Below are 17,353 nucleotides of genomic sequence, written 5' to 3' on the forward strand. Positions count from 1 at the left end.
GGCAACGCTCAGCCCAGCCCTGTCCTGAGTGGAGATCCAGTCTCTGTCCCCATGCCAGTAGGGACCTGGCAAGGTGAGGTGACATGAAAGGAGGGTCTTCGTGGGTGAGAACAGAGAACGCCATGCACATAAAAGCATGGGGTCATGAAAGGGACCAGCGCAAGGCAAACTGTCAAACAAGGATCTGTCCACCAGGGGAGGGTTCTCCTGGGCTATTGAAGCTTCAAGGCCATGGCTGACTCACCGCCAGCGCCCCGCCCCCCCCCAGGACCCTATGCCATATCTAGTGTCTAGTATTTGACATTCTCCCACGTGGTGGGAGGTCCAGGCTTTACCAGGTTCCTCTACGAACACTCCCTACAGCCTGCCAGGCGCGGCCCCCACCTGCTTGATCTTCTCGCGCTGCTCAGAGGCACTGCCTGCCCCATTGATGTGCAGGCTCTTCTTGTACATGGCCATGCGTGTCTTGCCATCACTCCTCTGGATCTTGGGTAGTCGCGCCTTCTCCTGCTGCTGTCTGATCTTCAGTTGCTCCATCATACGCTGGTTGTAGCGCTGCATCTGCTCCCGTTCCTGGAGGGACAACCAGGCAGAGGTCTGGGGAGGGGGGAGCTCTAGGCACGGAGGGTGCTTCAGAGCTAAAGACCTTCTCAACACAGGAGCCCAGGGTATCAGTACAGCATAGCTGTTAGTTCACATCTACAGTTCAACATTATCTGTTCTTTAAAATTCCTTCTTTTTACATTTACTGTTTTATCAGGAGGGAGAAGGTTAAGCATGAGCATGACACTCAGAGGACAGGTTCCAGGACTCAGCTCACTTTTTTCCATTATGAGGGTTCTGGGAATTGAACTCAGGTCATCAGGCTTGGTGGTAAGCTCCCTTATCCACAAAGTCATTTCACCAGCCCTGCATTTTCTTTGAACATCACAGTGTCTCCAGCTTCTGACGGTTTGACTCACAGCTTTCTGACTTCGCAGTGGTGTGAAAACAACGTGACTCAGCTGAGACCATTCTTCAAATTTGGAATGAAATTCCTGGGTGATCAAAATCTAGTCCAATATTCTGGCTACTGAGGGATGGCAGCGAACCACAGCTCTGGTCGGCCACATGCCCCTTGAGGGGAAATACCCTACTCTGGGCTGCCTCAGAGCTGTGCCACTAAGCTGGAGGCCTGGAGGGCAGGCAGCTGAGGGGCATTTCTACTGTTAGTTTCAATTTAGGATGGGTGTTAGGGATAGAAACCCCCAACAAGTCAAGAGGCATCGCCTTCTTTCCCTTTTCTTTCTTTTTCTCTTGTGTGTGTGTGTGTGGGGGGGGCAGTCTCAAGTAGCCCAGGACTGGCTTTTGAACTGAAAGCCAAAACTGAAGTGCTGGGGTGAGCAAAGGAGCTGCCTGCACCATCTGCGCCCCTTGCAGTTCCCTTGATCCCTGTCCCTCAAGCAGGGCACACAGGAGAAGGTCTCCGACTGCAGCAGCTCCTCCTGGGTGTTGACAGCAGGCTGCCCTGCATCCTGGCCATCCTCACCTTCTCATGCTTGCGAAGCAGCTCATGCCGCTGCAGGAAATACTGGTCCTTAAGTTGCTGCTTCACCAGCTGGTGCCGCTCCTGCAACTGGTGTTCCTCCATCTCCCACAGGGCTGCCTCACGGTCTGCGGAGGACACACCACCCACACGGTGAGGAGTGGACAAGACCAGAGACAGAACGGGTCTCCCACCCCTCCCCTCCACCAGACCTCCTGTGGGGACTGATAACCAACCCAGAGGGACAGGCAGAGGAACAGGCACCTGGGCTTGCTCATTAGACCACATTGGCTGATCTGAGCGGAGCCCTAGGAGCTAAGAATGACAAGCCCCAGCAGCCTGGGAGCATAGAAGGCGAGGCACTGCAGTAGGCAGGGAGTGAGCCACAGCTTCCTCCTCCACCAAATAGCACAAGCACACCCCAAAGTGGGAATGTTCTTCAAAGACATTATTAAGGGAAATCTACATTAACACCCCTTTTTTTCTGTTGGGCAAATGAGAATGGAGAACCTGTGTGGACTGATGCCGGTGAGAAATCCCGGCAATGAGTCCATTGGATCCTCAGCCTTGGGCTTCATTGCCCTTCTGTTGCTTCTTAGCCATTTGGACTGCAGAGTCCACTTAGAGTAGTGCCAACAGACCAAGAAACACAGTTAACTCTCCCCAGTGCGGTATCCTCACTATACGTTAGGATTGTAGTAGAAGCCATCTTACAGGTGAGGATGGCATGGGGTCAGGTGTGAAAACTGGCTAGCACACAGTGGGGCAAGGGTCGGTCTGTGTGCTCTGGTAACTGGTATCCTTGCCTCATTCCTGACTTCCCGGGGGTGGGGGTGGGGGTAGGGGGTTTCCTGACTTCCACCATTCCAGGGCCCCACCTCGGAGGAGCTCCTGCTTCTTGCTGAGACACTCTCGCTCCTTGTCACAGATCTCACGCCTGTTTTCGGTGGTGAGCTTCTTCATGGCCAGCTCCAGGTCCTCCTTCTGCTTGGCTACAAAGTCTCGGTCCTGCAGGGAGACACTGAGGCTTTACACTGAGGTGGCTAGGCTGACTTAGAGCTCTTCCTCTCTGTTTCTGAAGATGAGGGCCTGTCTGCCTCTCTCACCAGTCTTGGCTGGTTGGTTTGTTTAATTGTTTATTTTGTGTGTGAGTGGTGCTGATTGTCATGTATGCATATGTACACATGTACCTGCCAGTAGAGTCCAGAAGAGGGCACTGTATCTCCTGGAACTGGAGTTACAGGTGGCTGCCAGCTGCACAGCATGTGTGCTGGGACCAAACTGAGATCTCCTGCAAGAGCAAAAAATGCTCTAAACTTCTAAGCCATCTCTCCAGCCTGTGTTTTAAAAAGTTATCTGCTCACCATTGCACGGGTGCACGGATGCAGTGTGCTGTTCCAGTGCATGCATGTCTGTGTAACAGAGACTTTGGGGAACTCATATGTCCAACACCTCAGGTATTGATCATTTCTTTGTGTAAAACATTTAAGACCCTCTTCTTGATGTTTTGAGAATGTACATCATTATTGGGCACGGTTACCCTTCTGTGCCGCTGAACATAAAAACCTGTTTCTTTTACTAATAACCAGCCTCATTGGTTAGGAAGAGACAGGTCGAGAGGAACACTGAAAGACAGTGAAGTCTGGAGTCAGGCCAAGTGCCAGGCCTTGCTCTACTGCCCTCAACTCTGCAATGTCACCCTTCTGAGCTTTGATTTCCTCTACAAATGGAAAACCAAATAGCTCCTTCCCCAAGGTACCATAAACACTTGACCAGATCATATGTCAAGCATCTGTAAATATGGGCTGCAACTGCCTGCGCCCAGGGTTGAGGAGGCAGAATGTACAAAGGACTGCCCCCCTACCTCCCACACCCCTCACCCCCCACAGCAGAGAAAAGAACATTCCAGCAAGAGGTGAGAGGTGGGGTTAAGCCACGAGGGGCCTGGGAAGGCTGGGCAGCAGCAGGCACAGTGAGGAGGGCCTCGGCTCACGGATAAAGGGAGAGTGCTGAGGGATTTTAAAGCCCAGAGCTGGGGAAAAGGGGTCATAGGGCCAGGTTTGGATTTCATATCGACAATACCTGCTGGTCTGAGAGAAAGAAGTGTAGAAAAGCAAAAGGAAGCAGGGAGAACAGCTGGGAAATGTGTGTGTGTGTGTGTGGTGTATATCTGTAGTATGTTTAGTATGTATGTATGTTATTATGTTACATGTATGTTTTGTGTGTTTATATAGTGCGTTATAAGTGTGGGGAACATGTGGTGTGTGGTGTATATCTGTAGTGTGTTTAGTATGTATGTATGCTATGTGTTGCATGTATGTTTTGTGTGTTTATATAGTGTGTTATATGTGTGGGGAACATGTGGTGTGTATGTATGTGTGTGTGTGTGTGTGTGTGTGTGTGTACACCAAGCTTCAGGAGGTGATGGAGAAGTGGAGGGAAAGGATGGGTCAGGACAGATGACTGATCTTGGTTGACAGGAGATGTGACACGTGACACAGAAACAATTTTCAGTAAGGTAGGCAGGTCTAAGATGCAGGCTACAGTGGCCAGAGATGACAGGACTCACTCTTGGGGTTCGAGGGTGATCAGGGAAGATGACCATAGAGGTCAACGAACGATAGGCTAAGATTTAGGCACTCAAAACAGGAAGTGGATATTCAAGCAGCAGGCTTGGGCAGGTAAGGGGGACCATTTGGGTCCCCGCTTCATGACTGCGGCTGAGTGACCGAGGCTGGGGACTCACAAGCAGCTGTTTCTTCTGTGAATGTTCTTCCATCTTCTGCCTCATGCTCTCTTTCCGCTGCTGCCGGGGCAGTTTCTCAACCTCATTCTTTACCTGCAGCAGACACGGCAGAGGACATCTTACTCCAGGGCCCTTCCTATGCTGGATGCACTATGACTTTTGGCCATGCTTGGCCCATGAAGTATCTATGGCACAGATAGGCTATCAATATCTAAGGTCTGTTTCCATTTCTGTGGGAGCCCTGCCCCTCTGCTGAGACACTGTAGTCCCTAAGGTGCAGGTGGTGGGCTCTCTCCAGCCTCATGGGGACTCCAGGCTGGCACTGTCAATCTGAACAACAGATGGAAAATACGGTCTGTCTGACACAACACTGTCACTCTGATGTTTACACAACACTCCACCCAGCACACAGAATGACAACCTTTTCAAGGTTGCAAGGAACATTTACTAACAGTTCTGAACCATAAAAAGAATCTTAAACTTTTAAAATCTTCATAGCAAAATTGTATGTAAGTAGTTCGTGGGTCAAAGAGGAAGTTGTAGAGTATATTAGAAAAGAACTTGAGTCAGGCTGTGGTGGCACACGTTTTTCATCCCAGCACCCAGGAGAGCAATGGCAGGTGGATTTCTGTGAGTTTTGAGGCCAGGCTCATCTACAGAGTGAGTTTCAGGACATCCAGGGCTATATAAAGAAACCCTGGCTCAAAAAAAAAAAAAACAAAACAAAAAAGAATTTGAACTGAATAAAAATGAAAATACAGCCCACACATGTTTCTGAGATAAAATCAGTGCATGGAGGGAAATTTCAAGCATTAATCCTCAGAAAAAGGAGAAAGTCTCCAATCAATTACCTGAACTTCCACAGTAAGTAATTTTATAATAAAAGCAGCCAGGCTGTGGTGGTGCATACCTTTAACCCCAGCACTTGAGAGGGAGAAACTTGTATATCTGTGAGTTTTAGGCCAGCCTGGTTTACAGAGCCAGTTCCAGGACAGCCAGGGCTACACCAAAACCAACCAAACAAACAAAAAGAAAATAAAAGCAATTGAAATCTAAATCAAGTATAAAAGCAGAGATCAATACCAGTGAAAACAGAAAGCAACCGTGGAAATTAGGGTTGAGCAGTAGTAGAGTGTTTGTCCTGTATGCACATGGGTCTTGGGTCCCAACCTTCAGAATTACAAAATTAAAAGAAAAAAAGAAAGAAAGGAAGAAAGAAAGAAAGAAAGAAGAAGAAATAAGAAGGAATGAATATCAACAAAACAAAGAGCCATCCCTTTGAAGTGGTCAGTGGGATTAGTTAGGTCTTTTGCTCTGGCCAGTAGAGGAAGGGTAATGAGCAGTAAGGAAGAGGAAGGTGAGAAAGGGAGAAGAGAAACATCAGGAATGGAGAGCGGCAGTGTTGATCCTAAGACCAAAGAGATGCTCAGAGAGTATTACCAACAGCAAATAGATCCCATAGACAAGAGACGAATGCCTGGAAAGACAGAATGTACCAAAGCTAAAGCCACACAGGCAGAGGAAAATCACAGACCAATGTCCTTATTCACAAAGATTCAAAATTCCTTTATAAAATACTGGCAAATTAAATCTTGTAATATATAGAAAGAATAATAATGACCAAATGAGGGTTTTTTGTTTGTTTGTTTGACTTATGGCTTTTTAATTACTTATTTGTTTTATGTGTATGGATGTTTTGTCCACATGTATGTTTGTACATGCCTAGCCAGAAGATGGTGTTGGAACCCTTGGGGCTGAAGCTATGAATCATTGTGAGCTGTCATGTGGGTGCTGGGAACTGAATCCACATCTCTGAAAGAATAGCCAGTACACTTACCCTCTGAGGTATCTCTCCAGCCCTCTGTTGTGTTTTGTTGTTGTTGTTGTTTGGTTGGTTTTTGGTTTTCCAAAAACAGGGTTTTGAGAGATAGGGTTTCTTTGTGTAACCTTGATTGTCCTGGAATTTACTGTTCAAGGCTGCCTTTGCCTGTGAGTTTTGAGGCCAGCCTCATCTACAGAGTGAGTCCTGGGATTAAAGGCATGTACCACCAATGCCCAGTTTGTTTAGTTTTTTTTTTTTTAAAGACAGGGTCTCACCATTTAACTCTGTCTGGCCTGGAACTTGCAATGTAGACCAGGCTGGCCTCAAGCTCACAAGAGATCTACCTTTCTCACCTCCTGAGTGCTGGGACTAAAAGTATGTCACCACACCTGGGTATAACCTTTATACAAAGAATGCAAAGCTAGTTTAATATTTGAAAATCAAACAATTCGTATCAACAAACTACAGAAGGAAAATCATATAATTATGTCAATGTCAAAAGATTAAAATATTCAACATTCCTTCATGGAAAAAAAATCTATTCATAAAAAAGAGTTTCATTAACTTGGTCTGAAGGGATCTAGAAAAACAAAACAAAGCCGGGGGTGGGGCCAAAAGTCTTCAATGCAGCACTCAGAAGGTAGGAGCAGGGGCAAGAAGAGCTCTGACTTCAAGGCCAGGCTGGCTACTGGGCTGTTAGGCTGGCCAGTTACTTTGTAAGATCCTATTTTGCAAAAAAAAAAAAATCAGAATCAAATCAATGATCATATCAGGACTTAATGAGGAAATATCGAATGTGTTCCTTTTGAGACCAGGAACAAGGAGGAAGAACATCCATCCACTCTATTTCCAGCCGACTTTCTGATGGAACCTGAGCCAGCACAATAGAGCAATAAGAGGTATCAATTGAAAAGAAGAAATGAAACTGTTCCTGTCTATACAGAAAACCTCAAGGATGTACCAAAGAAAAAATACTAGAATAAGACAGCAAGGCTAGATACAAGACCACTACATAAACAGCAATATGTCTCCATACTGTAGTAATTAGCTAAACTGATAATTTAATTTTATTTCCTGTGTATGGATATTTTCCCTGCATATATATCTGTGTACCACTTATGTGTTTGGTACCCACCGGGGCCAGAAGAGAGAATTGAAACTCCCAGAACTGGAGTTACAGACAGTTGTGAGCTATGTCGGTGATGGGAACTGACCCTGGGTCCTCTAGAAGAGCAGCTAGTGCTCTTAATTGTTGAGCCATCTCTCCAGCTCCCTAAATTGATTATTTTTAAATATCTTATGAAAGTATCCCCCAAATGGCATAAGTATAATTCTAACAAAACATATGATGGATCTGAATACTAAAAATGAAAAATCCCTAACAAAATTTATCAGGAAGACCCAAGAAAATGCATGTGTACAAAATGCCTATGGATAGAAGGCTCAGAGTTGTTTAGTTGGCCAATCCAAGTCCTGCCTGGCTTGTTACACGATCAGCAAGGTGATGCTGCAATGTGTACGAAAAGGCAAAGGGACACAACTGCCAGCTATAGGACTCAGGCCACTTGAAGTCAGGTTTACTATGAGTCTGGGTTCCCGGACACTGGAGTGTTGGTGAGAGACAGACAGATGAACCTGTATGATAAACAAACCCAAAACGCACCACACCAGATCTGCTTACATATCAGTATTAACTCCTTTTCCACAAAGATAACTTAGCAGAGGAAGGTGAGTGTTTCCAACATACAATGTTGGGGCAGACATTCCTAGCCAACCCCGTTCACACCTCATCCAGATATCCCTAACAAAACCTTTTCACACCTCGTCCTTTGCAGAAACTCAACTCAAAATGTACTCAAGTGGAAACAGAAAACTCAACATGGCAAACTGCTAAAGACTACATCCCAGAGGGCTGGAGAAGTATCCCTTGGTTTCTTAGATAAGCCACTAAAAGAATCACCCCTGAAAGGACACAGGACACTATTAGGAGGACTATAACTCAAGCCATTGGTGGAGAATGAATACATGCAAAATAATACCCCACAAAGTACCGGCAGTCCAAATACCAATCTCCCAGCTAAATAAAGGAGTAAACGATTTTTGAACAGGCATGTCACCAAAAGTGGCATACTGTAACAAAGAAGCAAATGAAGAGACTCATGTCACTAGTCATTAGTGAAATGCAAATGCAAAGGCACACCCAAATGCCACTTCACACCCATCAGGGTGGCTAAAATAAGACAGTGAAGTTGACAAGGGGAAACTGGACCACTCCTGCATTGCTGTGAAGAGAGAATGGATTCAGAGCATCTGGAGGAGTATGACATGCTTACCATTTGAATCCCGAAGACCAACCTCTTAGCCTGTTCCACCCTCTCTTCCAATTCCTATGTTTTTATCAAATGGTCTTGGGTTTTCCAGGCTGAGTTTGGACTTTCTGCTTTAGATGGTTTACCATCTGCAGTGTGACTGACTCTGGGGACCTGAGAGACAGGAGGCTATCCTATGCATCTACAGGGCATCAGTAATGTGCCTGGCTGTGAGATCAACAGGCTGCTTCACTCCATCTCCGAGCTGTGACACACCCCAAATGTTTGTAGACACTGTCAGTGTCTCAGAGAGCAGGCGACAGAAGACTTCTGGCTGATAAGCACAGGTTTAACAAAATTCCTAAAGGAACAGTTCATCTGTGAACCTTGGCCTCTATATCAGGTGTGGTATCCTGTCCCAGCTCAGTGACCATGAGAGCTATCACACAACATAAGGGCTACAGACTTAGAACCGTGTTTTTATAAGCTGATTGCTGTGGTCTGGGGGAACAGAAGATTTAAAAGCAGCAATAGAGACAGAACCCAGGTTCTGAGTTTTCTGTTAAAGGCATGGAAGACACAGGCAACACTCTTACATCTGACGATGGAGAAGGGAGGCAGAAGATGAATCAAAACAGAGTGGGGCCACTCCTCGAAGGACCCAAGGACTCTCGGGACCCTTTACATGCCAGCACTGCTCTCTGGCAGAGCTGTGCAATGGCAGGCATGGCAGGGTGGGACCAAGTTCCACCAGAAGACAGATAAGCTGCATACCAGGGTAGTGACGTCCATGAATTAATTACTGGAGGTTTTGGAGTCCCATTTCCCCAACCAGAAAAACAATCTAGTTTTCAACTAAGAAGTCCCCAGGGTTCTTTTCAAGGATATGGTGCAGGGTTAGGGAACGCTGAACCATTTAACAAACTTAGCTTCGCAACAGGGACACGCTCTGAGAAACAAGCTATTACACAACTTCATCAACATGCACACTGAGTAAAGACCTTAGCAAAACCTAATGAACTGACTTTCCCCTCATCACAGCTCCCGGTTCAGTTCAGCGACAGCTCCCGGTTCAGTTCAGCGACCACTTGCACAGCAGTGACATTGCATGGGAATTACGAACGACCTAGAGGCGCTCCGGAAGGTGTGTGCAGACTACACTGCTGTGTGGATGCAGCAGCCTCAAACCTGTGGGTGCCCCCTAGTGAGTCAGTCCCTGAGAGGGTCCTGAGGAACATCTTTGTGGTTCACTGAACTCAGAGCTGGAACCCCAGTGAGCTCTGGAAGGAGAGAGCGGCTACAGTGAGCCGCTGAAAAGAGAGCTATCTGCAGACCACAGCCGTCAAGCTTGCTGCCTGCAAGAATAGTACCAGGGACACAAGCTATTAAATGGCAGTGTCCTCCTGGGAAGATGAAAGGGCACAGCCTCACAGCCTCCTCTTCCCATGGAAACTTTCAAATAAAGCAACAAAGAAAAAAAAAAAAAAACCCATGTCGAACTAAACCAGGAACTTGGGTGTAACTCAGTGGTCGGGAACCAGTACAGCACAAGCATGGGCCTTTGTCCCAGGGGAGGCAGGGAGACGACTCAGCCTGGCTGTGCACAGGGCATCTGGGTCTCAGAGCTGCCCATATCTCCCAATGGTGGAGAACTAAGGGCTGGGACATCCTTAGACTCCCGGGGGGTGGGTATTAAGCAGAGGGCCGCAGCAGATATGGGTGCCTCAGTCTCCAGCAGGGCACGACCTGCCAGGCTGAGTCTGGGAACCCCGGTTCTGTCATCTCAGGGCCATGCATCTCCTTACCTCCCCCTTCCAACTGAGGGGAGGATGACAACCAAAAGAAGGCAGAGCACAGGGGTCAGAATGTCCTGGGCCTCCCCTGCATTGCCTCCCTTGTGGGAAGAGCACCTCCAATTTTAGTGGTGGCCATCTCTACTACCTTCAATGCTCTCTTTTGTCTAAGAGGTTGTAAAAGACACTAACAGAAGCCGCTTAGGAAGGACCCACCTGGAGGGAGAGCCAACACAGGAAAGAGGCACTCAAAAGACACAGAGAAGGCTAACGCATCGTGGCTTTGAGGCACCAAGGCCCCAGTGTGGCTGCCCTCAAAGTCTTGGATTAACTGGCTCCATGCAGCCCCTCTCTCAGCAAGGCAGGCTGTGCTGGCTATTTTTATATCAACTTGACACAAGCTAGAGTCATTTGAGAAGCAGGAACCTCAGTTGAGAAAATGTACCCATGAGATTGGCCTGTGGGCAAGCACTCGGTACATTTTTCTGACTGATGATCAGTGAGGGAGGGCCCAGCCCGTTGTGGGTGGGGCCATCCGTGGGCAGTGATCCTAGGTTCTACAAGAAAGCTGAGCAAGCCATGGGGAGCAAGCTAGTGAGCAGCACTCCTCCATGGCCTCTGCATCAGCTCCTGCCTCCAGGCTCCTGCCCTGCCTTTCCCCCAGTGATGGACTGTGCATTGGAAACAGGAGCTGAAATAAACCCTCTCCTGACCAGCTCCTTGTGGCCACAGCATTTTATCACCATCCCCAGCACTCCACTACCTCCTTCTTCATCTGCTTGAGCTGCTCTTGGAACTTGGCGTAGTCTCGTTCCTGTTCCAGGCGGATCCTCTTGGCCTCCTCCTTGCGGCGCACACTGTGGTCCTGCTCCATCTTCTCCACCTGCTGCTTCTGCTGCCGCTCCAGGTTCTCTAGCTCCACATCGTAGAACTTCTTCTTGGCCTGGAAGGTGCACACACTCAGGCATCCACATCATACCTCAGGGTCTGACCAACCCAGACTTGAGCCCCAGCCCTGACACCCTTTGCTGTGTGACCCAGGGCAAGTTACTTAACCTCTCTGAGATGTTTCCTGGTTGGACCTGACAGGACAGTGGCACAACACTCTACCTCTAGAGGTCTTCCTATGTGACTCAGGGTCACTGTGACCTAATCACTCCCTTCTGCAACACCCCCAACTGAAGAAAAAATGGAAGCCAGAAGCCTGTCTCCTCTCACTCACGTTGATTTCTTGTTCAAAACGTTTGTGCATTTGCTCCAGCTGCAGCTCATGCTTGCTGCTCAGCTGGGTCTGGTTCCGATGTTCTTCTTTCTGAAGAAGCCGAAGCTCTCGGAGTTCCTGGCGCCTGAAGATTAATAGACACAAACACTTCCTAGTGAGATGGGGGGGTCTCTAATACATCAGTATTCACAGCCCAGGCCATGAAGGGATAGACTGTGGAGTAGAATCCCACTGACTTAAGCAGAGACATGACCAAGATTCAGGCTTCTTTTAAAAGATGAGTATCCTCCATAAATAAAGAGCATTTACAAATCAATTAGGAGGAAGTAACTAACCACAAACCCCCAAAATGGTACACAACATGAAGACATAAAGCAAAAACGAGTGCAAAAATAAGAAACTTTAAAATTATTTATATGATAAGAAATACAAATATAAAAGAAAAAAATTTATTAAACAGACAAGCATATAGGGTAATTCAGACTCCATGTGTTATTGATATAAATTAGTAGAACATTTGAAAGACACCGGCAATACCTTTACACAACTGACATTCTGGATTGGATGGGGATGATTGTAACAATGTCATTTATAATTAAATTTCACTCCACTGGTTCAAGATAGAAGAAATGCCCCTAGAACACCCCAAACTATTTCTATTCCAGAATGCAAGAAGCTTCCTTCAAACGATGGTGATGTCTGCAAAGCCCTGGCCTTGGGATGCTCTGAGCCCCCTGAGTGCCTAGCAACCCACTCTTCAACAGCAGCCTCAAGAAGTCACAGTGCACAGTAAAAACTGGAAGAATTCTCAGGCAGAACCTCCGCTCTGCTCCTTGTCAACTAGAGACCCAGAACTTGCAGTTTGTCTGCCAAGAAACACAGTTTCCTTACATGCACATGAGGAACAGGGTCCCCGGGGAAGGACTGCTGGAGACAACTGGGACATGTGGGGCTGTTACAGAAGAGTGGCTTTGCCTTCACTTCCTTCTCTGTCCTCTCCCTCTCTCGATCTCACTGAGTCCTATGCCTTTTCCCCTCTGGCCACTGCCCCAGCCTAAACCTGAGTCTGATGGTCCTGGACATTCTTCTCACCTCCCAAGTCAGTTTTACCCTCCATAGCCTGGGTCCAACCCCCACAAAGACCATAGTCCTACCATGTCCCAGCATTCCATACTCAAGTCCTGTTCTCTAAGATCTTGATACAAATCAAGAGGTCACCCACCAGGGCCTCAGCAACTGCAGATCCTCTCAGCACTCCTCTAGCTCTGGGATTCACATCATCTTTCAAGCTCAACTCAGGGTGGTGATGGTGAGGTCCCTATGAGCAATCTCTGCTCAGCCCAGACACTCAGCGTCGTATCACCCATTCCTTCCTTCACAGTGTGTAGCACAATCGACAATTAGCTTGTGTATTGTGTTTGGTATAGGTATAAATTCAACACGGGGGATAGCTTTATGTATCTGGATTTCCATTCTGATTCACTTGGTAGATAATGCATGAGTCAATAATTGGGTGGATGTATGGACAAATGATAAGTAAATAGGTGGTGGGTGAGTGGATGGATTAAATGGGTGAATAGACATGAGTAGATGAGTACAGACATGGGTAGATGGATGAACAGATGGTAACTGGGTGGACAGGTGGGTGATACATAGGTAGATGGATGGATGGATGAACAAATAGATAAGTGGAAGGAAAAATAGATGAACAGTTGGGTGGACTGGAGATGGGTGGGTAGGCAGACAGCTAGATGAATGAGTGGATAGAAGAGTAGGCAGATGGATGGGTGGATGGGTAGGGATTAGGTAACTAAACATAGGAGTAGACACATGAATATGTAGATAGAGGCTGGACAGATAGGGCATTGGGCATGTGGATGAAGGAGTAAATAGATAGACAGAAGAGATGGGTGGCAGATAGGCAGATGTATTGGTAGATGAATGCAGGAGAAGGGGGTCTCAAGTCAAACCACTTTCCCTTTGTCTCAATCCCCCACTCCACACTGTAGACAGGCAGCTGTCCCACCCAAAGGTCCAATGCCTAGTACGCGCAAAGCACCCCCACCGGTTCCCACACCGGTGCCTCCCCAGACTTGCCTGAGAAATCTCATCTCCTCGTCTTTCTTCTCATCCTCGCTGATAATCTTGGAGGTGGTGATGCTCACCTCCACACCATCCACCACAAACCTGCGTGTCCGCTTCAGGGTCTTGTTGTGCAGTTTTGAGCCCTGGCAAGAAGAACATGCCCAAGCTCAGCTAGAAATCCATGGAGACAGGGTGAGGTTCACAGCCTGGGCCCAGGAAGGATGTGACCACCCACTGCCCCGCTCCCTCAAGCTTCCCAAACAGGGCCTAAGCGCCTGGCCTTAGCACCCCCTTTCTTATGCTGATCTCAGCATCAGACACTACACTGAAGCATTCTTGTGAAACACAGTCTCAACACCAAAAAGGACTATGTTCATCCTCACTTGCCACTGGTGGCTTTGTGACTGGACAAGACCCTTGTCTTGCCTGAATCTCGGCTTTGGCCATTGTCCATGGAGTATCAGAACAGAAGTTGCCTCCCTGGGTGGTCATGAAGGTTTGATGAGAATCCATGGGGCACACATGGCATGGGATTTACCTCTGCCAGTCAGATCACAGAGCACAATTCCTATTAGGTTTGGGGACCTCAACTAGCTAGCTGAAGCTCTTGGTGGCTGTGCTTGCCCATTGTCTCATGGGACCATTCCTTTCAATCCTCTCCTTCTGTGACGAAACTGCACACTCCACAAAGGCCACTCACAGAGGGGTCATGGTAGAAGTGTTGGGCTCTGACTCCGATGAGGGCTTACGGGTCTACAGTGGTTATCTGATGGCCTCTGCCTGCCCACTGCCTCAGAACTTTCTGCCCACCCCCAAAGTCCTTCCTCCTAGAATGTAGCCCTGCCTCTGCAACCTGGCCCACAGGCCTTCTAGCTCCTTCAAGAGGAGTGGGCACACCAGGGTGGATAAGAGTTGGCTCCTTGCTCTGTGTGCTGCTGCCTAGCACACCTCACCTGAGCTCTGGGCACTCAGTGCCTACTTTTTAAAATGGTGCTGGAGATTGAACCCAGAGCCATGTGTACTTGCAACAAGCACTCTACCACCCAGCTACATCTCCAGCCTTCCTTTTAGAAGGAAGAAGTACAAGATGGTGCTTCTACATAAGAGCCACTGGCAACAGCTGGGCAACTACAATTGATGACAGTTTGTGTCAGTTCTGAGGAGATGAAAAGGAAAGCTGCTGTGGACATGTCTGCTTGACGGAGCCTCTGATCCAGAGGCTACTGCAGGCCTGGGGTTGCTTCTGCCTTCACCGCCTTCTACTTAACAGATGTGTGAATCTCTACTGTGTGTTTTACACTAAGTCTTGGAAGGCAATACATAAATACACAGCATCACCTCGCCCCCCTGACCCCTAAGTCATCTTGTTTGGGGCTTCAGGTGACCCATAGTAAGTGTAATAGTATCACAGAACTCCTGGGGAAAGACAAGGAAAGGGGCCCACCCCTCCTAGTTGCTGGAAGAGGAGAGGGCTAAAGGCACACGAGGCCAGGAGCCCAGCCCGAGGTCTGACCACCTCCCTGCTCCTACCCACACAGCCTGTGCCAGCTGCCAACTTCTTTTCAACTCTCCTGCCCATCTGGAAACTGTGGGAGGAAACAGTCCTTCATTTATGTTTAAAGTACTTTGTACAGAGTGGCTACAGTCACTTAGTGTCACTCACTGCCAGAAAGGAGGCCAGAGAGGAGAAGGAGCCTAGATCCCCTCGCTGAATCTACCTGGCAGCCACTGGCCACACAGTTGACCCCCAAGCAAGAGAACTTCCACTTCTGGAATGCTCTTTCCCTAATTTTAAGCTCTTTAACCAAACTTCAAAATTTAAACATGTATTATACTGACCCAAATACATGGGGTATCAAGTCATGAGGTGAGTGAAAATCTTTAAGAAAGAGCCACACTCATGAGCCATTTAAAATAAGAAGAGTCTGAGGATGTGTGTGCATAAGTGCGTGCGTATGTGCACTTGTGTGTGTGTATGAGTGTGTGTGTGTGTGTGTGTGTGTGTGCACGTGCACGTGCACTTAGTACCCTCTAGGCTCTTGGTTCACCCCAGCACCTCTTATGGAAACTCAAACCAAATACAATATAAGTAGTTGCTGCAGGCTTTTGAGAACTGATCTGAGCATGCCACACTGGCCATTGTGACTGCTCTGGCCCCCAGGGTGACAGGTGAAATACCTTGAGAGACAGTGATCCTGTTTCTTTGTTCAGTGACAGGTCAGCAGACAGGGAGGAGCCGTAGTCCATGCTCTCTGAGGTAGACAGGTTGCTGCAATCTGAGGCCCTCTTAGCATGGCCTGGAACTACAGTGCTGGGGAGCCCCAGGCCACCATTGGCTAGCTTCTCTTCACCCAAAGTCTCCAGAGCAACACTGTTAGGGCGGCTCTGGCTTGCCTTTTGGGACTTGCTGGCCAAAGGACTGGAGTCCTCAGCCTGGCCAGTGACTTCTTTCTCTTCGGCTAGCTGAATTCTGGCATCCATGGATAACGGTCGTGATTTCCGGAGGGCAAGGGGTACCTTTAAGTCATTGTCATTCTTGGGGACCACATCTGCAGGGCTGGTGGTTTGGGGGGATCCATCCTCTGAAGGTTGACTACAGGGTCCGTTCACAGGCTCCTGAGGTTGTCTGGGAGGCAGGGTGACACAAGAATCCTGGGAAGGCTTGTCAGAGTTGAGGCTTGGCTCAGTTGCACCAGCGGAGTCCTGAGTATGGTTGACCAGGGGCTAGAAAAGAGTCAGGGCTGAGCTGCCAGGAGTCCAGGGCAGTAGTCAGGCCCACAGATGACAGGCCAGCAGGGCAGAGCCAGGACTTTAAGCCTAGTCTTCATCACTTCCCACAGCCTCTCCTCAACCTAATCACTGCTCCCATCCTATGAGAAAAACAGGCTGTGGCTGGCTATAGACAGGCCCAGCGAATTGTCACAGCATGGGAAATACCTGCCTCACCTAAGGCCAGGCCTCCCAATTTCTCAATACACATTGACACACTGGCCATCTGAATTTTGAGTTTTCTGATTTTTTGTTTGTTTGTCTGTTTTTGTAATAGGGTCTCAAGTAGTTCAGGCTGGCCTCAGACTTGCTGTGTAGATGAAGCTGACCACAAACTTCTGATCCTTCAGTCTCCCTCTCCCCAGTGCTGGGATTACAGGTATATACCACATCCCAGTTTTATGTGGTGTTGAAAAGAAGCCCAGGGTTTCAGGCCAGCATTCTACCATCCGAGCCACATGCCTGTCTCAGCCACCTGAATTTTCACATGATTATCTGTTGGTTTCTAGGTGGCAACTAATTCACATTATAAAATTATATAAAGTGCCAGTCAATCCTATCCAGGGGCTGGATTCTGCCCATCCACTCCTTGTATTTTAGTTTTTATGTGGTAGAAAGTACTGAAAATGTCATGATGAAATCAAATACTCATTTCTGTGAATAGAAAATAAGTGTCTACATGTGGCATGAAGGTGGAAAGGAGGCCATGGGGCTACAACTGGGAGTGGGAGGGGCCAGGAACTCTTCTATCTAAAGGAGAACCAAAACCAGATTTTTTTTTTTTTTTGGTTTTTCGAGACAGGGTTTCTCTGTGTAGCTTTGGAGGCTTCCCTGGAACTCTCTGTAGACCAGGCTGGCTTCAAACTCACAAAGATCTGCCTGTCTCTGCCTCCTGAGTGCTAGGATTCAAGGTGTGTGCCACCAACTCCCAGCTCCCAAACCAGAGTTTTGTTTTAATATATATATATATATATATATATATATATATATATATATATATTTTAGAGAAGCCTAATTCTAATTAAAATCTTTAAAATTCAAATAAAAAGAGCCAGGCACAATGGTGCACACCTTTAACCTCA

At 47.8% G+C, this 17,353-nt stretch overlaps 1 protein-coding gene across 1 annotated transcript in view; it reads right to left on the reverse strand.

The window, feature by feature from the left end:
- The window catches only part of Stk10 (serine/threonine kinase 10), an 84,637-nt gene that overhangs the window by 5,867 nt on the left and 61,417 nt on the right, over positions 1 to 17,353 (reverse strand). The window contains exons 9-16 of the mRNA XM_051180987.1: positions 15,681 to 16,226; positions 13,515 to 13,645; positions 11,418 to 11,541; positions 10,959 to 11,138; positions 4,272 to 4,364; positions 2,404 to 2,533; positions 1,529 to 1,653; positions 385 to 573 (exon numbers count right to left, since the gene is read on the reverse strand). Of these exons, the coding sequence (XP_051036944.1) occupies positions 385 to 573; positions 1,529 to 1,653; positions 2,404 to 2,533; positions 4,272 to 4,364; positions 10,959 to 11,138; positions 11,418 to 11,541; positions 13,515 to 13,645; positions 15,681 to 16,226 (1,518 nt within the window). The remainder of the gene's footprint in view (positions 1 to 384; positions 574 to 1,528; positions 1,654 to 2,403; positions 2,534 to 4,271; positions 4,365 to 10,958; positions 11,139 to 11,417; positions 11,542 to 13,514; positions 13,646 to 15,680; positions 16,227 to 17,353) is intronic.

The sequence above is a fragment of the Phodopus roborovskii genome, unplaced genomic scaffold, assembly GCF_943737965.1.
Source record: "Phodopus roborovskii unplaced genomic scaffold, PHOROB, whole genome shotgun sequence".
Lineage (NCBI taxonomy): Eukaryota > Metazoa > Chordata > Mammalia > Rodentia > Cricetidae > Phodopus > Phodopus roborovskii.